This window comes from Centroberyx gerrardi, chromosome 15, assembly GCF_048128805.1.
Source record: "Centroberyx gerrardi isolate f3 chromosome 15, fCenGer3.hap1.cur.20231027, whole genome shotgun sequence".
In the NCBI taxonomy this organism is placed as follows: Eukaryota; Metazoa; Chordata; class Actinopteri; order Beryciformes; family Berycidae; genus Centroberyx; species Centroberyx gerrardi.
The window spans coordinates 30,346,602-30,370,918 of NC_136011.1; the positions used below are offsets into that span (position 1 = coordinate 30,346,602).

General features: G+C 45.0%; 1 protein-coding gene across 2 annotated transcripts; it reads left to right on the forward strand.

Annotated features, from left to right (window-relative positions):
* Positions 1 to 2,855: 2,855 nt before the first annotated feature.
* Positions 2,856 to 21,266, forward strand: znf318 (zinc finger protein 318). Of its 2 annotated transcripts, none has more exons than XM_071926274.2 (11): positions 2,856 to 3,273; positions 5,811 to 5,932; positions 6,101 to 6,623; positions 7,121 to 8,363; positions 8,837 to 8,943; positions 9,274 to 9,373; positions 9,592 to 9,908; positions 15,599 to 15,805; positions 16,059 to 16,152; positions 16,779 to 16,897; positions 17,923 to 21,266. In XM_071926274.2, exons 1-11 carry the CDS (start codon positions 3,025 to 3,027, stop codon positions 20,554 to 20,556), a joined length of 5,715 nt encoding a protein of 1,904 aa, XP_071782375.2. In that variant the 5' UTR covers positions 2,856 to 3,024; the 3' UTR covers positions 20,557 to 21,266. The 2 variants fall into 2 exon arrangements, with proteins under 2 accessions (XP_071782375.2, XP_078145046.1); XM_078288920.1 differs by having other exon boundaries at positions 15,602 to 15,805.
* The last annotated feature ends 3,051 nt before the right edge of the window (positions 21,267 to 24,317 follow it).

Here is a 24,317-nt window from a genome sequence, read left to right on the forward strand (position 1 = left end):
GATAGATAGATAGATACTTCATCATCCTCCAAGATTAAATTTGTCCTCACAGCCTGTACATGGAAACACAGAAGTGACAGTTCACCGCAGACGGACATGTTCCCATATTGGCACCACAGATGCACAGAAACAAGCAGCATGTGATATTAAAGCGTCAGTTTGAGAGCTGTGATGGCAGAGAGGACGAAGCTCCTGCTGATGACTGTATTCTGTATACACTGGATATATTTTCCTGATTATACTCAGAAAATGAGGCGGATATACTCTGTACTCAAACTTCTGAAGATGTGGTGCGTTCCATCCTGTGTAAAACCAGTTCATTCATACTGGTTTCAGTGGAGAGTTTGTGTCCTGTGGTCTGACTGCTGCTTTAGAGGAAGAAGTGAGTGTGAGGGAAGCTGAGCTGCGTCCCGTCTGTCCCGTCTGTCCCGTCTGTCCCGTCCACTGCTCTTATTTAACAGAGTGATGTTGTGTTCAGATTACGGGCTACAAATTAATTCACATCCACCGGCCTCTTTATTAGGTACACCTTCTCCAAACAGCCAATCATGTGGCAGCAACTCGATATATAAAGCAGCAGACGGGGTGGAGAGGTTTAGTGTTTTGGTCTGGCTGTTGGTTCAGCATCTCAGAATCAGCTGAACCTCCTAGATTTTCACACTACAGTCTGTGGAGTTTACAGAGAAAACAGCTTGTTAATGTCAGAGGTCAGAGGTCAACCGACAGACTGGTTCAAGATAACAGACAGAACAGTCAGTACAACAGGAGTGCAGAAGAGCATCTGAACACAAGTCAAATGTGTTTATTTGTCATATACAGCATACACAGGGTTGACAGTGCAATCAAATGCTTGTATGCTGCGTCCTCTCAGTATAAAAAGAATAGTAACATATATTCACAAAGATAAATAGAGACTTAAAATAAAAATAAGAATACATTTAAATAGAAAAACACAATTTAGGATGAAGGAAATAATAAAAAACATAAGAACATAATGCTGTAATGTAAAGTGACATAGTGTGACAGAAAGTGTCATAGTGTTGTAAAAAGATGACAAACTGATCACTGTTGTGTTGGAAAGTCTTATCTTATCTTATCTTAAGTAACACAATGTGAGCCGACCCCAAACTGGAGAAACTGATGTGTCTTTTTTTAACTTCCTGACATTTACAAAATAAAAGTCCCTGAGCAGAACAGAAGCGTTCAGTCTGTCGGATGTTTGTATGAACAACACTGATTTTGTTAAATAAAGTTTCTTTAAAGTTGAACAAATCTCTGCTCTTGTGTGCTGCATCTGATTGTACTGAGATATTGGTGTTTCATTTGAATTTCATCCCAGTGTTTCATATTTTTTGTGCTTTCTGAATCCCTCTGCTTGTGTGTGTGTTGTAGATCAGGTTGATTTAATGTACAAAGTTTTAATTTTTCCAGGTTTTGAAGGACACAGTGTGAGCTAGAATTAAAACAAATGGTGATTTTTCAGATGGTTTGACATTACCTGATCCTGACGTTTCTCCTCATTCTGTTCCACATCAGCCGTTCCCTCTTTATGGAAAAATGAATGTTAAAGAGGAAAGCATGCAGGTCCTGTCTGGATCGTTGGAACAGTGCTGACATGATTTATAATTTTCTTGTCAAACTGAAAGTGGTACAGTCTGGATTCTGATGCCCGGTGTGCAGTTTACATTGTTTCGTCAGATTTCTTTGGGACAGCTGTCCAATGGAGAACTTCTTAATCATTTTTTATTTCAATATTCTCCAAAACTGCACTGAAAACATAACTACATCTGATTTATATTTTCCTGCATTGTTTTCTCAAACTGATCACAAACTGCCAGTTAAACACAATTAATTTTTTTCTGTAAAATCCTGAGTGAGAATGAATTTGTTTAGTGTAGATTTTCATTTAGTTGTGATGTTACCATTTACTGAACACACACACACACACACACCTGAGCAAGACTCAAGAAATACTGTAATACTTGAATCATACACACCGACATGATTGATATCCACATAAATCCTGATAATGCTGCAGCGCTTTAATGACTTTGCTGCAGTCACTTCAGCCCCATTACTACTGTTACTGCAGTAATACTGCAGTAATACTGCAACACTTGAATTCCAATTCTGAATACTGCAGTATGCAATATTTGACCTAATATTGCTACACTATGTTGTCGTTTCACTTTATCAGAGTGGAAAGTAACTCAGTCCAGTTCTGAGGTTCTGGATCTTTACTGAGTTTTTCCATTCTTCAGACTTTGTCCTTCTCCTCCTCTACATTTATCTGCCGGCTGAGTCTCTAGTTACTTTGCAGAATAAGTTTTTACATCAAAACATACGATAAGCTCATAAAATATGTTGCACTGTTAGAGTTTAAACTCCAGCAGTATCTGGAGCAGTTAGACGACAACATTAAAATACTTCTGACAGGTTCATGCTTCAATAATTTAACTCTGACAGAATGACGACTTTTACTTTGATACTTCAGGACATTTTACTGCTGATACTTCTATACTTTTACTGAAGAAAACTTTTGAATGCAGGACTTTTGCTTTTAATTAAGTATTTTTCCATTATGGTGTTGCTACTTTTACTTCAGTAAAGGATTTGAGGACTTTTTCCACCTCTGCATTTTGCATTGTACTGTTTGTACTCTGAATGCACCACCAGGCCAACATGAAGAGTTTCACTGTGACTGAGCTGAGGTCATGTGAGTTGAACTGAACTGAGGTAGTTGATTAAATTAAATGAAAAATGAAACTACTGTATGTGGTGTAAGTGTGTCCAGCTCCTGCAGGGGGCAGCAGCCCGGCCGGATCTGCTGTTTTAATCAGAAGAAGAGGCAGAGGTTTGTGTCCATGCAGAGGCTGGACGGCGTGTTGGGAAACACGTTTAATTAAAACAGATCAGTGTTAGCTGCATACACTAACTAACTCGTTTATAAACGTATATTGTGCATTAAATAAACGCTGGGTTTCTTAGCTACTTAACCGAGGAGAGGTAGAATCTATCCGGGAAATGTACCGCGGTCGGCCCCCGCCGAGAGGAGGCTATCCGCCGCCTTTTGAAGGCCGTGGTCCGCCGGGTCCCCGGCCTTACCCCCCTCAGGCCTACAGAGAGGACCGGAACCGGCCCAGACCTCCGTACCACTCCGGCTACCACGACCACGGCCCGCCGGACCCCTACCGCCGCTCCCCGCCCCGCAGGAGGTACCCGTCCCCCGGGTCAGGAAGCCACCGCGGCGGCGACTACTACCCGCCGAGAGAGGTGGGTCAGCGGCCGGACAGGCCGACACCGGCTTCTGCATGAAAACATGAAACTGGCCTCTTTTAAAACAGACTGGAGTTACTGTGTGTGTGTGGGAATGTGTTTCCTCTGAAGGTGTAGCTGGCAGATATCCCATCAGCCCTTTCGTTCTCTGTTATGAAGAGAACTGCACGCCAAACTCTATTCAATAATCTGACAGTATATCGTGGCCTAGCTTGTCGGCAAACGTTAGCTAATATCTGTAAACAGAACTTAAAACCTTTGACAAAACGTCAGGAGACGTTACTGTCAAATTTGGCATGCACCCAACACACCAAGCAGCACTTATATCTTTAAAAAATTAAACTTTTAGTGTTGGTTTAACGGTTAGAAACCTCTCATTCCCACTGTGTTCTTCCACCAAAACAAGTTGGCTAACCCCGTTGTGAACGGCAGCGAGCAGTGAGAACCATTTCTAAAAGGTAATGTTTAACTTCAATAAAGTGCTGCTTGGTGAATTATTCATATGCCGAATTAACCAGAAGACCTTAGTAATTAATAAACAGTTTTAAATGGTGTTCTCCAGGTCTGTATCTTTAGCCGATAAGCAAAGCGTTTTAAACTCCGAGATTTATGAATAGAGAATCAGAGCTTCCTGTGTGAGCCGATAGCTAGCTAACGTTAGCTAACCACCGCTCTGCAGCTTGTTCAGCTCAGAGAGAGAACATTAACACTGCTGTTGCTGCAGTGACTGGATACAAGTTAGTGAAGTTAGCTGGCTAATGACAACACCAACTGTGTGTGTGTGTGTGTGTGTGTGTGTGTGTGTGTTAGAAAGTCTGTTAGCAATCCACTAAACTGAGCAGGAAAAGTCCCTGAATCTAATACATTTAGCACCAAAACTACCAAACCTGCTGACCGATGACTGACTAGATATTTAGTCAATGTGATAAATTATTATTTGTAGTGACTGACTAGATATTAGTATTTGGTCAGTGTGATACATCAGTCAGTTCACCAAGCTGTGAGCTAAGAGGGAACTTTGGTCCTGAGGGGATTTTTATTTATTTTGTTATATATTATTCCAAAATATGCCTTTAAAGTAAATATTGGAGGAGTTATTTCTCCATTATATTGATAAAAGGACAAAGCAAATTTGGACTGATTTTGGCTAAAGTGAGTAAAGTGTCGTACAGGTTAGTGTTGGTGTGGAGAACCGGTGCAGATCAGGAACCCGTCCGACCTGCTGGAACCAAAACCCTCCTGGACAGACCGCTCATCTGATTCAGTGTTTCTGACTGTTTCTGCAAAGCTTCTGCTGGATTTAATCCCTCTACATGCTCAGTAACATACCAACATACCAACATATCTAACATATCTAGCATATCTAACATGCCATGTCAAAATACATGAGTCAAATGTCAAGACGAGTTCTTCTCCCAGCAGCAGGTTTTAATCGCTCTTCATTTCTCCATAGACAGAAGACAAGCGGCCACACAGTGTTTCATTATGAAGCCGGTCCATTCAGAAAACAAAATGTTGCTCGGTGTTCGCTGCTCTGTTTAAAAATACAACAGATTCAACCATCAGATTTATTTATTTATTGGTTTATTTTTTCAGGGACAATGCACATCAATCAACAGTCAGACTGTAAATGAGCCAGAGTTGGCCAGAAAGGCTCGTTTTCATCTGCTGTCCCTGGCCGGGTGTTTAAAAGGCAGCCTAAAATTTCAAATAAGATAGAATTAAAATGCATGTGTTACAGGGATAAAGAACTAAGTAAGTGACACAAGAGAGACGATAAAACAAGAAAGGACAGATTAGCAGACAATGGCATGTAGACAAAACAAATGCACATATAAGCATAGCGTGCATAAGACACTAAAGCAGAGCGGACACAATAACAGACTGTAGCATGCTCGGACAGAACAAACACACCTACAGTAAAAGCACATATATGACACTAGAGCACATAGCATACACATCAGCAGGACAAAAGCATGCACTGAACAAGACAAATACACATGTATACTAGAGGCAAGACAAGCAAGCAGGACAAGACAGTTGGCAAGATGCCGGCAGAAGCATCGGTTGCAGTACTAATGTATACATGGCTGGCTATTAATAAGACATACTTTCAGCTGTCCTGTGAAGGAACGGTAAGTACTCAGATGTGTTACTTTCTGCAAGGACAGATATTAAATTAGGGAATAACAATAATAATCCATAGTAATTTATATGATGATGCCAGCAGTTATTTTGTGAGTGAGTCAGATTTTCAAAATAGTGGCAGTTTTATTTTGGAATTAAAATGTTAGGAGTGTAGTCAGATGACTCCGCACCTCAACCTCCATTTTAACTGTGTGTCCAGTGTAAATCAGAAATTACATTAATTGGTTGTCAATTTTTGGTTCAATTACAGCAGTGTTGTTTCTTTTGAAATGAACTTCCATCAGGATGTCACTCATTCAGCACATTAAGTGTGTTGTTATTATTATCATGTGTTATTATTATTATCATTATCATTAATATAATCTGACTGGTTGTTGTGTGTGCAGAGGTCTTCCTCGCCGCGGGGGGGGCTTCCCCTCGACCACAACCTGGTCATCACCGTCGGCAACGAGCTGACCGGACCGCCTGGCTCCGCCCCCCCTCGCCATCTGCTGCCTTCACATGACAGGTACTTACTAAAGAATAATGTATTTATTTATTTATTTGTTAGACTCTGATCATGATGAAATTCCTGAAAATTTAAGTTAAAAACGACAAACCACCGTCCTGACCAGTGCTGTGTAGAGGGGGCTTTTATTGTGAAATGTAGTAACGTAAAGAGTGTGTTCCCGTTCAGAGACCCGCACCGACCCGATTACGACCGGAGCCGCAGCAGGGGGCGGAGCCGACCTCGCAGCCGGAGCCGGGACCGGAGCCGGGCCAAGAGCCGGGGGCGGAGCAAGAGCCGCCCCCGCAGCCCCGCCCACAGCCAGAGTCCGGACCGCGGCCGGGACCGGGGGCGGAGCCAGGACCGGAGCCGGGCCAAGAGCCGGGGGCGGAGCAAGAGTCGAGGGAGGAGCAAGAGCCGCCCCCGCAGCAGGTCCAGATCCAGATCTAGGTCTAGATCCAGGTCTAGATCCAGGTCCAGGGGGCGGAGCCGAGGGCGGAGCTACGGCCGGCCGGCGAGCCGCGGCCGCAGCAGGAGCCGGGTGAGGAGCCGCAGCGGCTCCAGCAGCCAGAGCGACGACGCAAAACCAGAGAAGGAGTTCAAGGAGCTGGAGATGGCCCGGAGGAGGAAGGAGATGGAGGAGATGCTGAGCCGGCCCACCAAGTCCATCCTGAAGAAACGCACCGACTCCGACGACTCGCCCTCGCTCCGGGTAAAAACTACCACCTGTAGCCAAAACCACCGAGTTTCACACGGTTCGGTTTTAGTTTCTGTTTTGTAAACTTTTAAATGTTACTAGTTTGATAGTTGGAGCTTTTCAGAGTCAAAACTAACTGAACCCCGAATCCAAATCTGTGTAAAGCCTGACATCTAAAGGTAAAAAACATGCTGCTGAAAGGTCCATCTGCTATTGGCTGATCTTTGGTGCCAGGTGATGATGTTGATCACCTGGCACATTTGGGTTTGGGGTTTAGTTCCTCTTAATGTTCCTGAAGAGACGCCATGCTGTGGGGGAACTGTGTGAGGAGCTTTCCCTCACTAGACTTTCATTTTGGTTTTGACCTAAAAGTAATTGTTTCCATTTAGTTGAAATTTTTCCAAGTGTTTAGTTTACGTCACTGAAATGATTTTTGATGCCAGTATCTAGTCTCACCAGCTGCATGCTAATCTTAGCGACGCTGCTAATCGTCGCTCCCTCTCGTCTGTCAGAGCGGCGACTCGCCGCGGGGGCTGGAGGGCTCCAGCATGTCCCGGGTGGCGGAGCGGCTGCTGTCGGCGGTGAAGGGCATGGAGCCGCACACGCTGGCCTCCATGCTGACGGAGCTGCGGTCCGACCCGCAGATGGCCCAGAAAGCCGGGCTGGACGCCGAGATCACGGGGATCCTGGACCTGCTGGGGGGGGCGGGGGCGGGCAAGGCGGAGGAGAAGGCCAAGGACGACATCGACGACGAGGAGAAGTTCCTGTACGGAGACTCGGAGGAGCCCAGGCCGCCCGCCGCCGAGCCGCTGCGGCAGCACGGCTTCTCGGAGCTGTACGGAGACGTGACGGAGGAGGCGCTGTACGGAGACTTCCCCCAGCAGGGCGCCGTCCTGGGGCCGAGCTACGGCCTCGCCGCGGGGGCGTCGCCCCGCCCCCAGGCCCCTCCCCCCGCCGGAGACCCGCACCTCCAGCAGGCGGACATGCGGTTCCAGAGCAGACCCACCATCACCCCGGACCACAACATCACGGTGCAGGTGTCGAACCCCGCCTACCCGCCCGGGACGGAGCCGCTGGAGGAGAGCGAGCGGCAGGCGGTGGAGGAGTACGAGAAGATCCAGGACCTGCTGAAGACCATCGGCCTGGACCTGGGCGTGGTCGAGATCAGCAAGATGGCCGCCAGAACCAAGGAGCGTCTCCAAGGAAACAAGCCCCCGCCCAAGACCCCCACCCGCCGCCGCCGCTACTCCTCCGGCAGCTCGGAGGGCAGCCGGCGCAGCGGGCGGCGCGGCAGGAAGAGCCGCAGCGGCAGCCGCAGCTCCGGCAGCAGCAGCAGCAGCAGCGGGAGCCGCGGGGGCAGCTGGAGCAGCGACGACGGGCGCAGGAAGAGCTCGCCCTCGCCCAAACCCCGCAGCGTCAAGGAGCTGAAGCCCGAGAGGAGCGACTGGGCGGCGCCGCCCAAAGAGCCGCCGCAGCAAACCCCGGAGCCTAAAGCCGCCCCCCCGCACCCCGGGGTGCCCGTCCCCCCCTACGCCCCGGCGCAGGTTCACGGCATGATGCCCCCCAACTTCCCGCCCCCGGGGTACGGACAGTTCGGGAACTTCATGCCCTACATGCCGCAGCAGTGGCCGCCCATGTACCCGCCGCCGAACATGGCCATGCCGCCGCAGAACCCCCGAGACGACTTCCCCCCCGCCGCCCCGCCGTACAAACAGACGTACAACAAGCCGCTGCAGCCCGACGCCGGGGCCAAGGGTCGGTCTGATCAATATGATTGATTCATATCAGATGAGATGAGATGGACTGTATGAAAGTCAGAAAAACAGAAACACAAACTAACAGTAATAATAAAACTCTTTATTTTATTTTATTTCTACAGCACTTCCTCTAAAATCAAAGTGCTTTACAGGATAGATGCATAAAACCAGAATAGTAAATATATGAGGAAATAAAATAGGAGACATTCCAAAGAAAATATACAATCAGAGTAAAGCAAATATATAAAATACAGCAAGATAAATATAGAAAACATTATAAACATGATTTTAAGCAGGTAAAATCAAAAACATTTGCAGAAAAGCGAGTATAAAAATGTGATTTAAAAAACGACAGTGAATTAGAGCGGGGCTGTTAGATTCTGTCACTGGTTGATTTGTGTGGGTTCTGTGTGAATTGTTTCCATGCTTTTTATATTAGATAATTTAATATTTAATCATTACTTCCTCCAGCGCCGCCGAAGAGCGCCGCTCAGGACAACGGGAAGGAAATCTCTAAAGTCAGCAACCATGAGAGGAGAGTCTCCGAGGAGAAGAACAACGAGAGTCAGAAACAAAAGGTTCCATCCGTTTATCCACTTTCATCACTCTGACACCTGCTGCACTTCAATACATCGTCCATCACTGATGAACATACTGCATCATGTGGTGGAGAAGCTTTGGTCTGCTATCTGAATTCCTGAATAAAGTCTTATCTTATCTTATCTTATCTTATCTTATCTTATCTCAGCAGACTTGCTAACAGCTAACTCAGTCGGTCTTTGGTCCATAAAAATGAGACAACACAGAAAATATTGCGATACTCAATATTATCGAATATTAGCAGACAGAGGCGGCGTCCTCTGTGGGGGACGATGTGTTTACTTGTTCTGTCTGTTTCTCTGGACCAGGTTCTGGAGGAGCGGGAGAAGCTGAAGCAGGACAGAGAGATCCGCATGAAGAAGAAGGAATATCTGATGAAGGAGCTGGAGAGGCTGAGGAAGCAGCAAGGTGCCGACAGCAGACTCTGCTGGTTCACACTCTCACATTCATTCATTCATTCAGCTGATAGTCTTACCGGACACTTTTCTGTACCTCTGAGCTAGCTTCTGTATAAAGCGACGGAACGGCAGAATGTGTTTCGCTGGCTGGTCCCCATGCTGACAGACTCACAGATGCAGCTAACTGAAACGAGGAGGAGTAAAGCGTCAGTATTGTTTGTGTTGCAGGAGAGCTGCTGAGGAAGAAGCGCAGAGAGAAGGACGGACACAAAGACCCTCTGCTGCTGGAGATCAGCCGGCTGCAGGAGGAGGTGATGAGTCAGATCTCCGACCTGCGCAAGGAGCACGAGTCCGCCGAGAAGAAACGCAACGAGATCGACAAGGTGGCGCTGATCCTCGGCCTGAGCGCCTCCGACCGGCCGAGGAAGACCGGCAAGACGGCGGCGGAGAAGGAGCAGCCGCCGCCGCCGCCGCCGGAGAAGAAGAAACGAGAGCGAGAGCGGAGCCCCGAGGGACTCCAGGCGCCGACCGCGGCCCCGCTAAAGGTACAGGCGTCCACCGGGAGGTAAACGGGGAAAACCACTCGGTTTAATCTCCGCAGCTGTTCGTCCCGTGGCCGAGCGCAGAGACGAGCTGTGAACTCTCTTCCCAAAGCCGGAAACCAGAGAAGTAATCTGCGATGCGTCTGTGCAGCTCAGCTTCAGTCCTCCAGCTGGTCACATGTCCAAAAAATCAAAACAAAATCCACTGGACTTCAAATGGAAGCGTTGAAGACGTTCCTCCACTCGTCCGACAGGCTTCAGTTCTGAGTGGAGGTGTGAACTGGAGTGAAACGAACGTCTCACCCGGCAGCTTCACACCAGCTCACACCTCCGGTCATGTGACTCTGACTCTCCTCTGCCTCTCAGAGGACTGGACAGACGTCTTCAGCTCTTCAACTGAAGTCCAGTGGTTTTTGTTTTGATTTTCTGGACGTGTGTGATGTGGTTTAGATGAAGTCCAGAGCCGCTCTGTTGATACTGAATAGGAGAAGAATGATAGTGTTGAATGAGGCGAATTTCAAGTTTTTTTTTCGTCGATTCAGATTTGACAGTTATTTATAGCTCTGTGCATTGATGTGACACGATGTGGTTCAGGTCACAAGTCACATGCTGGTACGTTTTTTCCAGAAGAGGATTAGAGCCACATGTGAAAAATGGAAAAAGGAAATTCTGGTGAAAAAGTGTCTATCCGGCTCGAAGGAGAGACACTTCTTCACCAGAATTTCCTTCGGGATCAATAAAGTATCTATCTATCTCTCTAAATGTATTTGAGTTCTGACTTTATTCTCTGAGTTCTGAGATTAAACGCCAAACTCAAATTTTTCACATGTGGCTCTAATCCTCTTCCACACATTTTGATTTTGGCTGGTAAGTTTTCCTGCGGCTCGTCACTCTGCAGGTAAGAAAACATCATGTGGAAGTCCTGTCCTGTCCTGTCCTGTCCTGTCCTGTCCTGTCCTGTCCTGAAATACGGCAGACAAAAAAAGTCGGTTTCCAACTCGGTGTGATGTCACAGATTAGGGGGCGGGACAAACCCTCCCCTCTCTGGTTTCCTGTCATGGGAAACGATGCTGAGAGTTCACAGGTCGGAGCGGAGCTGTTCTCGGTCAGGGGAACGACGCTGAACACCTAAATTCGGTGGTTTTCCCATTCTGTAGAACTTTTCTTACTTATGTAATCCCATCATAACTTAACCTGCAAAAATCAACACTTTCTGTCTTGCATAATAATGAGTGATGTCACTTAGGAGTGGGCGATATTGACAAAAAATAATATCCTGATACTTTCAGGCATTTTGACGATTTTTCAGCTTTTAAAAAATGTGATAAGAGAACATTCAATTTTCCAGACTGCGAAGTGAGCGCAATAAGCTTACTATTGTTCAATTTTTAAAACAAAGAGCAGCAGACTTTTAAGTTAAAAAGAATTCTGGCATTTTATTGTAGGTGGTGTAAAAAAATAACTAAAGACTATTCCAGAATCAACTTAAAAAATAAGACCCAGTCTGGACAGGATTAGTATCACAGTCCGGACGGCGTGTGTATATCACTTTCTGGAATATGTGTATTGCGTAATTTATTAGTAATTTATGAATCACAAACCAGAACTCACAGCAGACATGAGAGTTTACTGATAACTGTTATAAACTTTAATAAACTTTATTTAAACAGCTGCTTTGTTACAAAGTGCTTTAACAACAAATAAAAGCATAGAGCAAAGATATAAAGGAAGTAGTATCGATAAAAACAAAAGTGGAAAGTGAAAATAGAACAACTGCAAAACAAGGAATAGAAAATAAATACAAATTAAAATAAATAAAATAAAAATCATTACAAAAAATCTTCTACATGAAAATGTGGCGATCTGCGTGGGACTGAAGTCACCGAACCGTCCAGTAAAACCTCCTGTAGGAACACCTGATGACAGAGTGGACTCATGCTCTGCTGCAGGTCAGCAGATGTTTCCAGATGTTTCCAGATGTTCCAGCATCATGTGAGCTGAGCAGGACTCCTCTCCTCAGGACTCCTGCAGGAAGGACAACAACAAACAACACAAACATCTCAATCCTCAACAGCAAGAATGAGAGTCCCTCTTTCATTCTTGTTGTTGAGGATTGAGAGTTTGTGTTTTTGTCCTTTTCTATCTACTTCAGAAATCAGTAAATAACTTGGCACCAGGCAGGCGTCTCCCAAAAGTAAAACTAGCCATCAAAATATTCAATTAAACAGCATTAAAATAACAGCTGGATAAAATATTCTGCTAAACTTATTCAACTGAGCTCAATTAACATTTGAAAAACTTTTATCTGGGTTGTTTTTGGGGGCTTTTTGTAATCAGTTTCAGTTTCATTTATTAAAGTTTGACAAGGCAGGGTACACCAGCATAAAAACACATTCAGACATTACAGCGATCAACATCATAAGCAGAAGCATAAAATCAAGAACATAAACCCTAAAATAAATAGGTCTAATACTGTGTTAAAATCAATAAATAGAACAAAACAAATAAATATCTTGGAGCCCACATTCATGCGGCTGCCCTTAGAAGCGCCGCCTAGTGTTTCCATCCGTTGTGGATTTGTAACGTGAAGACAGTCCGGTCTGCTGAACTTCCTGTCACTGCAGCGGACTGACAGCCCGCTTTGCAAAGCAGCTTCTCTTGTTTAGGATCAGTTTATTCAAATCCAGTGAAGCAGATCCACGTCGTCAAATTCACCTCGTCGCCCGTGATGTGCGACGTGATGCTGAGTCACATGGCATCTGGCAGTTATCTTAATGATGATGATGTCATCTGAAACGACATATCGCCCAACCCTAATGTGACTCAGCAGCTGATGGAAACCTGCTGGAAGAACCTGGAGAACATTTTAGATCAGAAGATTGTTGGTTGATGTTCAACAGTCTGATCTGTTTTATATCAAATGAAATGTGCTGCATGTCAGATTCCTTCGATGTCTTGTGATTGTAACGCTAACAAAAAGCATAAGGCTGTCGAGTGAACTTCAGCCCAGAGACCTTCCTCGTGGTCTCCTCTGGTCCGGTCTGGACCGTAGACTCGGACTGCGGCTCCACCCGTCTGTCCAGAGCGACCTGCTCATCGGCTCGCTCGGCTCTCTTCGCCTGTCAGGTGTGTCAACGAGGTCTGATCTCAAAATCCACATTCTGAGGCCTGGATCACATTCCTGTCAGATCTCAGCTGAGTGCGGACAGACATCCGGCCACAATCTGGATACCGCAGCGTCATTCAGGTCCCATTTCCCGCTGACGTGCTTCACATTTTTACCCACGGACACGGAGGCTCTGAGGTGTTTTGCCGCTGAAGATTATCTGGAAGCTCGAGGCATACAGAGTTTCCTCATACGAAAGTTATTCAGCCGCTCGGAGTCTCCTCTGGACCATCAGAGCGCTGAGGAACAGGATTTGTACGGAACGCAGAACGCTGAAAATGCGACAAGAACTAAAGTAGAGATGTTTCGTAATTTTAACATTGTGTGCGAAAAACAAATCCGATCTGGTGTCTGACCGCAGAACATACAAGTGTCATGTGTGGACACGTCGATGACCTGATCTGAGATCTGATCTGACACTTCTGATGGCTGAAGTCGCAGTGGAAAGACGGGTGGACCCACAGCCGAGGGAGCTGCTCATAGTGAGGAAAACACAATACTGAAACATACTGATGGAGAGGAGCGCTGACGGCGTCACCGCCGGTCGTTTGACCGTAACATATTTAGGTAAAGGTAGGTACGTGTTGTGTTTAAAGCCGGGCTCACACGACACGACTTGAGGCCCCATCAGCCGTCTCGGTTTGTGTGATCTGAGATTAAATCCTCGTGTCAGAGCCGACTCGTTAAGCTCGTTAGCAGAGAGGCGGTCTGACCCGGGCGTCGAGTCGCAGACATCCGGAGGTTTTCAAACCCGTTTGATTTTGTCTGCAGCGTTCTTACAGTGTGAGACGAGTTCAGAGAACGTTGAGCGGCGGCGGACGGCGGCGCGCTCCGCAGCAGAATGAACATCAAACTGCTTTATCTGGACTTCAACTCTCCAACCGTTCTCTCCTCCAAATTCGCCGTCGAGCTGCTCTTCATTATCAAGCTTCATTTTTGCTCAGTCAGGTACAAAACAAAGGCCTGTTTTGTTTTGGCGAGATAGCGGAGTATCTGGGTTCCTCACCACCAAAACCAAGTGCCAAATATATTGTGACCCTCCGTCTGAGCCACATCGCTCACTGAGCCGCCACAACGTCGGCGAGCCAAGAACCGACAAGAGCGAAGGTGGATTCATGAGCGGTGCGGAGGTCCTGGGTCGTGTGGTTTGAGCTCGGCTTTACAGACAGAGGGTAAAGACTGCAGCTGACTGTTTACCACTGCGTCTTAAACATGAGGAGAACCTGAAGACCGAAACATCAGCTGATGACCATCCGACCACCTGACCTTCTGTCGTTGTGTCTGTTTGGGAGTCGGTGCAGACTTCCTGACAGACAGACAGATGTTATTTAGATCTTCTTTAATTCTGTTCATCATTTCCATTCGGCACAAAATCCCACATCGTACACAAGTCGCCTCTGAACTGAACAACCAGGTAGTGATGAGACCTGTGAAGCATTCGTTCATTTTAGTGACTAGATTTGATTCAAGTCATTATAACTGAACAGTGACTTGAACAGAGCTGCTTTAGCTTCCAGACAGCAGCAGCTTCTACTGGATGAGAAGAAATTTTTATTCTTGTTCTTCATTCAGTGGAAAACTGCTCTTCTGTGCATCAGGCTATCGGATAAAACTAATGAAATCAATCAAACTATTTGTACTTTCTACTGAACTTGCTTTAAGATCTGATCTAAAAAACAAAAAAAAGACCTGAACTTTCCATCACGTCTCAAATGCCACATTTGAACAGATGTCGAAATCGACCAAACAAGCCTGAAATCACATATTACCGATTTCTAAAGCAGCTGCTCTCTGCACAGCAGACGCTCGTATTTTCTCAAGGTTTTGTCAACAAGTTTAAACACTTTTATTTAGTCTGTGAAGAGAACTTAAGTCGTGAAGCCTACAGACGTTACTCGACAAGATTATAAGATCTTGTCCCCATAGTATGAACCTAGATAGTTGAACTGGAGGTTAAAGGCAGTCTGTCGTCTTCAGACTCGATAAGAAAGAGAATAAGTTCTGTTGGAATGTTGTAGCTCTCAAGTTTAAGATCTTTTATATTTAGATTTATCTAAGTTATCTCTAGATGTTTATCCTCAGTCTTATATAGAACTCTTACATGAATGAGTAATAAACCGGTGAATTTTGATATTTGAATGGCAGCATCAGAGCTCATTAAAATGAGAACGCTTTATTCTTCTTTTTGGCTCTGGACACTGAGGGCTTGAAAAAACATTAAAGTTTAAAGTCTGTAAAATAAATTAGAAGTTATTAGCGGTAAAAAGCGACAGCTGGATTCTCGCAAATATGTGTTGACTAACGTCTTCAAGACTGGAACACACTGAAGGTAAGAGATTTTGTCAATTTCCAAATTTTGGGGGGCGGAGTTTAAAAACAAACTCGTTCGTTCCTTTCTATTTCCTGAATGGTTTTGGCACTTTGTTGTGTGTGTGTGTGTGTGTGTGTGTGTGTGTGTGTGTGCGCGTGTGTGTGTGTGTGTTGAGTTGTACCAGTGAAGTTGACTCTGTCACATTTTGTTTCTTAGCAGAGCTCTTCGGCGTCGAGGGCGTCCCCAGACAAACCCAAGCCGCCCGTCAGCGCCTCGGCTCCGCCCCCGGCCCCGTCCCCGGCTCCGCCCCCCGAGCCGTTTGAATACTATGACGCTGGAAACCACTGGTGTAAAAACTGTAACGTCACCTCTGGTTCCATGTTTGATTTTTTCACGCACTTGCACAGCAAATCTCACAGAAAGGTTTGTCTGCTCGTGGCTTTTTAATTTGAACGTTGTTTTTTTTTATTATTTTTGTACTGTGATAAAATATCTGCATCCATGTTAGTGCCATGCTCTGCCTTTTGAGCTACACTGGACCAAGTCTTATTTGGTTTAAGTTTTACTTTTACTCTTAATTAGTTTCTGTCTTTAATATTTGATTTGATATTCCTACCTGTGCAGTTCTGTGCATATCGTCTACTTTTACATTTCATGTTGTTCTGGCGCTTCACAGACGCAGGACCCCTACGACCGGCCCTGGGCCTCCAGCCCCTCCAAAACTGGCAAGAATTTGCCTTCAGAAGAGAAGATGACCAAACCTGCTAAAGGTACTCCAGCTTCCTCATTGTCTCCTGTCATTAAGATCTGCTTTCTAATCATCTTCTTCACTGAACCGCTGAATTTTGTTAGCAATCTTCTACTTCCAGGTTCTGCTCGGTCTGGATCTCTGCTCCAGTTTTCTGTCTCTTAATGAACACAGTGCTTATGAAGTGAGAAAGACTCTCGGCTCGTATGCAGAGGGATTCCCGTCCGGATCGCCGATGTCAATCCATTCATTGTCTTTCATTTCTCATCCTCAAGTGGAGGTTATTGTAAATGTGATGCATTAGCTCTTGGAAAAGTGTTGTAAATACACAGTAACACTGTGCTAGTCCACCCAGTTACATACTGCCCAAAATCATAATTGTACCACATTTCCAGCACTAACACAGTATTACTGAGCAGTTACAACACTTCCATAGGGTAAAAAACAGGTTACAACACTGGAATAAGACCATTGTAAAGTGTCACCATGTGTTGTTTGAATATTCTCATAGTAAACAGATTTTACTTCACTAACCTTCTCCTCTCATGACAGGTACTGGACCTGGAGCTCTCCGTCAGGTAAACATCATTGACCGTTTTTTTACCGCCATCTTTCGATTTAAATGTTCTCCTGTTTCTCTTCCTGCAGGGTCGGAGTTCTTGCTGCCTGTGAGGGGATTCTTCTGCCTGCTGTGTCGACAGTTTTTTGGCGATGCCATTTGTGCTGAAGAGCACGTCACAACGCACGCTCACAATGAGAAATATAAGGTATTTACCTCTGGAATTAGAGACTTTCCTCAGATGGTGACGGTAGATCTATTTATATAACCTCATTTCCTTTTTTATGTCGCTGACACTTTGTTCCCGCTTGTTAAATTGAATTAAAAATTGATTGAACATAAAAATTGGCCTTAAACTGGATGTAACTGGTGCAGAATAGACTTTTATTGTTGCTGACATTTTGTCTGTCTCTGAAGGTTGAATTAGGACAGTTAACTTGCAGTAAATAAGATTTTTTTTTTCTTATTGCACTGCCATTGAAAGCATAAATTAAAGTAAAGTTTGGAGAATGCAGTTATACTTCCCAGTTTTTCCTTAGCCTTCCTAGATCCACTTGTTAGTCCTGACACTAGGAACGTTTACATGCACACTAATAATCCGACCTGATGAAGGCAATACTGTGTAGTTAATGTCACGTAATCACCTCAGTTTGATTATCCTAATCAGAGTAAAATCATAATTAGAGCTAGCATAACCAGTTTACCGCACCTAGGTTAGTTTGATTTTATTAAGGTTTTTACATGTGTTTGTGTGTCAAAAAGGTCACAGAGGAAGTTGAGCCAGATGCAGTTTTACACAGATGACAACATGGCAAGTGTCGCGTGTTGCATGAGCACGTTACAGCGTATTCTGCATACAGCTAATTGCAGATAACACTGTCTGCGTCAAGGTGGAAGTGCATCAACCACACCTAAAAAAATTCTGTTTTTGTGATATCGAGTTGGCTGCTGCATCACATCGCTCTCTGAGTAAACTAACTCCACTGTCAGTTAAATCAGGTACACCTGGGTTACAAATACCAGAGTACTGTGTGCATGTAAACGTACCCAGTGGATCCATCAGGTTTATACTACATATCCATGTTGTTTCCACTTAATTTGACATCACGGTTACCTAACTGCTTATTTAAGGGAATTAGGTTGGAAGTGTGCAAATGTCAAATAAAAGAGTCATTTTCCTGCATGTTTTTCATCACTGTTTAATGTCTTTTTGTTTAATGCCTCCTCCACCAGAAACAAATGTATGAGAATCCTCTGTATGAACAGAGGAGGAACCTGGATCGCCAGGCAGGACTGTCACTAGAGATGAGCGGAAAGAAACGCAAACATGAGGACGAAGAGGGAGGCAGCAAAGAGAAGGAAGAAAAGTCCAAACACAAAAAGGAGAAAAAGGACAAGGAGAAAAAAAAGGAGGAGGAGGATGGGAGGAAAGAGGAGAAATCCAAACTTAAAAAGGAGGAAGAGGACGATAAACCCAAGCCAAGCAGGAAAGAAGAGGATTTTAAACCTGCCAAGAGCGAGGAAGAGGAGAGGCCTTTTTTCAGCAAGAAAGATGAAGATGAAAAGTATAAATGCAGCAAGAAGGATGATAAATATAGGTACACCAGAGAGGAAGAGGAGAGGGCCAAGTACAACAAGAGAGATGAGGAGGAAAGGTACAAATATGGCAGAGAAGAAGAATACCGGTACCGGTATCGCAGGGAAGAAGAAGAGAGGTTCAGATCCGGCCGGGGCGATGAACGTCCCAAATATGGTTGGAGAGAGGAGGACGAGAAGTATAAATACAGCAAATACCCAGATTCCAGATTCAAATATGATAGGGAGAGAGAAGAGGGGAAACCTAAGGAAGTTAAACCATTTAAAAAGCCTGAACAGCTGAAGGAGGAAGAGAAACCGGAGGCCAAGAAGCAGCCTGAGCCTCCACCAAAGCCCTACGACCCACCGAAAGTCCTGTGTGGTCCGAGCCCTGCCATGAGGGCAAAGCTTCGTAAGCAGAGCATCGAAACGGGCAAAGCAGCACCCATCGCTACCGTGACCACCTTTGGGAAGTTCACTTGGAAGAAGAAGGAGAACGTTCTGGCGAAGGAGGCGGAGAGAGTGGCCGCCGAGTTCCTTAAGGATGACGAGGCGTTGGTGCCCCGCGAGCCGATCTCGGCGGAAGATTCATTTGCTAAGTCGGTGGCTGTCGCTAAGGAAATAGCTCAGAAGCTGGCAGGCCAGAGTACCGTACCACCTCCTCCACCGCCCTGGGTGTCCCAAGGCGCTAACCGGGGCAGGATCCGGCCCAACCTTCCTGCACCTGCCGCCGTCCTGAGGAAAACGGCCATGATGGCTAAACCTGCACCTCTGAATACCTTCCTCTCCATCAGACCACAAAACGCAAGTATTCTAGGGCCTATGCCTATGTTTAGTCCAAAAGACATCCCAGTAATGCCTCCAAAAGATTTCCCTGTGATCCCTCCAAAAGACAGTCCTGTGTCTCCTCCAAAAGACAGTCCTGTGTTTCCTCTAAAAGACAGTCCTGTGGTCCCTGACACCATCACAAAGGCTTCGTATGGTCAGGACGCACCATCAGAGGCTACATGTGAGGTTGTACAACAAGCCCCACCCACTGAGAAAATGATAAAGATCGAGTCTGACGTGGCGGCTCCAGGCGTTCCTGAGAGTGAGCAGACTCGTACAGTGTTCGTCAAGCCTCCACCTTTCATGAACACAGGTGATGGGGCTCAGAAGTCTGAGAAACTGAAGACTAATCTGGCTGCAGCCAAAGCCCAGGATCTATTTGACATCTTCTACAGCAGCCTCGGCCAGTCAGGCCCTTCAGCCGTCACTAAACCAGCAACAGACACCAGAGCCGAGGGGAGTGGCACCAAAAAAAGTCAATCTCCAGCCCCACAGACCACAAAACCACAACCCAAGCCCCAAACCCAAACCCAGCCCAGGCCCCAAACCCAAACCCAGCCTCACACGGCTCCACAACTGAAGCCAAACCAACCACAACCGCACCCACAAACCCAGCCCGAACTAGCCCCTCAAACGGAACCAGTCCGGTCCCTATCGGCTTTACAAACTAAGCCAATTCAACCTGAACCAAGTCAAGCTCAGCCCCAACCTAAGCCAGTACCTGAAAAAAGCCCAATTCAGCCTCCACCAGTTCCTAAATTGGAGTTGGCTCAATCCCAACTGGCTCCACAAACTGAACTGACCCAACTAAAACCAGCTCCACAAGCTCAGCCCCAACCCCTGTCCCGGCCTCAGAATGTACCCGAAAAACAGACTGAGCCTTCAGCTCCTAAATCTGAGCCAGTTCAGTCCCGACCCGCTCCGCAAACTGAGCCTGTCGAACTCAAACTAACTCCAGAAACTAAACCCCAACCTCAGCCCCAGCCCAGGGCCGCTCCCCAAATCCAAACCGAGCCCCAACCGGCCCCAGACCCCCAGCCCCCGTCCCTTACAGAGACCTTTCCCTCCCTTCCTGACCCAACTCCAATAACTGAGCCTGAATCTAAGCCATCCCCTAAAACTAAAACCAAAACATCCCCTCAGAGCAAGAAAACCCTGCCTCCGCCCCGCCCGGTCCGGCAAACCCGATCCCAAACCAGATACCAGACCCGCCAGCAGCAGCTCCAGCTGAGCCAGCCGGAACTGGAAGCGGACACAGTTCTGGAAGATCCTGAGACGGCTGCTACCGACCCGAAGGAGCTAGAGACGGATCACGGGGCCGGGTCGCAGCGCGAGGAGGCGACGCTCGGCGACGCCCCCTCTAACATGGAGACTGACGAGGCCACGACCATCACCCCCGAAACCCTGGGCCTGCCCTCGGACATGATGTGTCTGGGCTTTGAGTACGATTTCAACTTTGAGTAAGAGTTGACTCCAACATACAGCAGGCGGGGGGACGGGGGTTTCTTTTTAATCCGTGGACACATCCAGGATGTTCAGTAGATGATAATAAACCACAATCTTCTCTCAATTTACCGGACTTGTAGGCAGCTGGAAATGGAGTTGGTGAGAGTGGAAGTCACACAACAGACTTGACTTCACAAACATTTGATCATAATGTTAAAAGATCGCAGTGCTGTCTTTGCCTTTTGAGGTAGAATTTGTTCCTCATTCTCTCAGCAATCCTTTTCTTTCTCCTCTTAAAGGTAACGTACTGTATACTGTTTGTTGACATTTGGTTTTTTTTCTATCCAAGTTCAGACTTATGAGTCAATTTCTCCTTTTTTTTCCTCTTTAAATGATGACAAGGTGTTTTGATACAGGGACAAGAGTTCTCACGGTTATGAAGAAAACTGCGGTTGGTAAAATAAACCCAGCATGGACCAAAAGCTTTCCCTGACGGATCTGTTTGTTTGACAGCTGCACCGTATAACATGTTCCCCTTTACAGCTCCGCCGCCGAAGAGAAGATACAGAAACATGTTCCTAGAAATACATCACTTTTTATTCCTTGTGTTTCATGGACTACCATGCTCAGTATCGCTCTGTGTGGCTCAGAATAGAAACAAACTGCTTGTCCTGTAAAAGTTGTTGCTTAAGTAGAGTTTTAATAAAATCTAGTGGGAAAAAACTGCGCTTCCTCATCCTCTGTCATTATTATACTGAAAATACATGGAAACATTTGAATAGATTTAATTGGATTTAGTAGCAGAAATTTCTGGATAACAGAACTTGAAAAGAGGTTTGAAGAAATAGACAAATGTATTCTCTAATTTCCACAGTGGTTGTCATGATTAACATGCATTTGTTTATTTTTACAGGGACAATGCACAATTTTATATAAATTGCACCAGAGTTAGCTTCCAGCTAATTTGCATCTCTTCATAAGATCCAGCATAAACGACACCGTAAGATACAGAATAGCACATAGAGGTAAAACAAAGGTATGAAGAAATATGAAACTGAAGTTGACATTTTCACTGTGATATGTGAAACTTAGTAGCTCTATACAACTGTAGATTTGAAGCAGAAGCTAAGATGAAGCTGAAATTGATTCACATGACATTTCAGTGATGTGAAACCTTACTGTATCTGAACAACCACAACACACAAACCATACAGTTTGTACTGCACGTTCTTGTCTGATGTAATGATGCCGGTTTCACATGCTTCAGTCTCATGGACGGTTCAGTTTACTTTGATGGTGCGACTCTTCCTCCATTAGATAGTAAGTGGTTTGTGTGTGTGCTTGGCAATATCAGTTGGATATTTAAAGTATTTTATCTGTAGTTTTGCCACATGTTCATGGTATTTTTCCAAACTGCACTGCGGAGTGTGAGGATGTGGATTCAGTCTGCAGCTGCATCAGAGTCTCCTGCAGAGAAGGTAAGAGCAGTTGGATCAGATGAAGTCTAGTTTCTAATAGAGCCGGGCGATATGGATGAAATCATATCGCGATAATCATAAGGATTTTTTTCAATTAGGAAATATATATCACGCTATGGCTCACATCAGTAAAATCACGTTAAATCAAATTAATGTTCATCCCAACTGAATGGTAATGTTGGTGTGAAGTCAAACAAAACTGAAATTTTCAAATTATATTCCAGAGTTTTCAAATATAATTTGCTTATTGTTAATTTAGACAGCAGAACTGTGTGTCATAATATCCCAAATCACCATATGATTCCACTGAAAGACCATAAACCAGAATATTGAATTATGGCCCAGCGCTAGTTTCTAATGAAAGCCTCGAGGGGGAAGTATTGATCCTGAGACAAGGATTCATCATCTGAACTGAGTCAGTGGGTTTAGCGGGTCGGAACAGGTGATAGAAATATGATTTATAGAGTGTGAGTTTACAATGTGAGAAGAGATATGAGAGTATGAATTTCTATCTGGTGCGGGTCTAATTTTTCTCCCAAGTAAAGATTATTTATTATACTTTGATCAAGTTGCTCTGGACGGTCTCATCTTGTCTTCATGTAACAGCAAGAAGAGCTGGTCGGTTTTCCTCTTTTTGATGGAATATCAGATAACTGATTTACACTTGAAACATGATTTATGAGAACAGAAGAATCCTGAATGTCTCTCCGTTGTATGAAACTGCTGTAAAAATAAAGTTCGACTTTACTGACTTGACGATTGACAGTCTGTGGTGTTTCTGATGTGAATAAAGGATTGAAATCAGGTTGAAATGTGATTGCTGGAAATGGATTTTAATGATTTGATTTAGATTTGTTGAGAGAATCTTACAGCCAAAGGGTTTAGGTTTTATTTTTGAGTAAAATGTCCTTCCTGGTTTCGATGTAGTTTGACCTCTGACCCTGAAGGACACGGCGCCTTACTGAGGCCCGCAACCAAATAACGTCACTTACTTTTGGATTTCGGTGCTTTTAACATCTGGAGAAAGAAACAGCAGCTACTGAAGTCGTGATCCTGATGTTCATACAGGAGTTTCATATCAACAGGAGACAAACGTTTCCTCTCCAAACATTGCAAGATTAAGATTTTAATATTTATAATCCATCAATTACAACACAATTTACAATCTGTAGATGTGAGTGTGACAGACTGCTTTCTGGTGAAGAAGGTTCAGCACTAAACAGATTCACCAGAAATCACATGATCTTATGATTTTAAGATTTCTCCTTCAGCTGGCTGAAGAGACTCAAGAGGAATCTCCCTTCAGGGATCAATAATCACAATAAAGTCAGTGTTATTGATAACCAGCAGGCTTCGTCCACACACTGATGTTCACACACACACACACATAACCAGAAGAAACACTTTCAGATAAAGGCATATGTAAAGTACTTGCCTTGCTATATATACAGTATGTAAAGTATTTTATATTTTTTTTTAACAGCAAAGTTTGAATTAAATCACAAACAGCTTCTCATTTGACTCTCTGTGATGAGCAGCAGCATGAATAAATCATTCTGAATGGACACAAGCAGTTTATTCTTCTATATATTGTTCTACTCTTATGAGATTACAGATTAGATCAAATTAAACTTTATTGATTCCTGTGGGAAAATGAGTTCTGCAGCAGCAGACAGGATTCAGCAGAGAAGAAACAACATATTGGAACATATTAAGCACAAAAATAAAATAAGCAATAAAAATATAATATGAACAACTGTGTGGTTAAATAAACAGACAGAGTGGAAGTGTGGGAAGAGTCTGCTGATAAAAACTGAAGTGCATCAGTTGAAGCAGCAGGTGGCGCTGAAGACTGAAAGCGACCCGCATCGGTCTGAAGGATGAAGAAGAGACTGCTGTTAGTTTATCAGTCTCTTACAGAAGAGCCGAGGCTTTACAGCACATCATTCAACTGTAACCACGACAACAAAATCACATTCTAACAAAGTCTTCATTAAACATCTTTGATCACACATGGATAGAAATACAGGGACATTTGAATTCCTAGAATATGAGACCTTTCAGTCTTCAGGCCGGACTGTGTTCCACAGAGAGTTTAGGTTTTATTCAGAAGAATTTGATCAGAATCCAACCGAGCAGAGTCCAGACTGTGGACGGCACCGATCTGATCCCAGATATGAAGAAATACATTTATCTTGTGTAACTCCAAGTCCAGTTAAAGACCACTGTCTCCACACTGTCCCATCAGTCTCCAGCAAATTCAAGGGTGGAAGAAACTAGTTACAGTTGCTGTCCAGCTCA

Bases quoted from the DNA above. Each gene is read 5' to 3' on its own strand.
- znf318 (XM_071926274.2), top strand. From the start codon at position 3,025: ATGTACCGCGGTCGGCCCCCGCCGAGAGGAGGCTATCCGCCGCCTTTT. The intron at 6,624-7,120 runs GTAAAAACTACC...CTCGTCTGTCAG, and splicing joins ACGACTCGCCCTCGCTCCGG to AGCGGCGACTCGCCGCGGGG. The intron at 9,374-9,591 runs GTGCCGACAGCA...TTTGTGTTGCAG, and splicing joins GAGGCTGAGGAAGCAGCAAG to GAGAGCTGCTGAGGAAGAAG.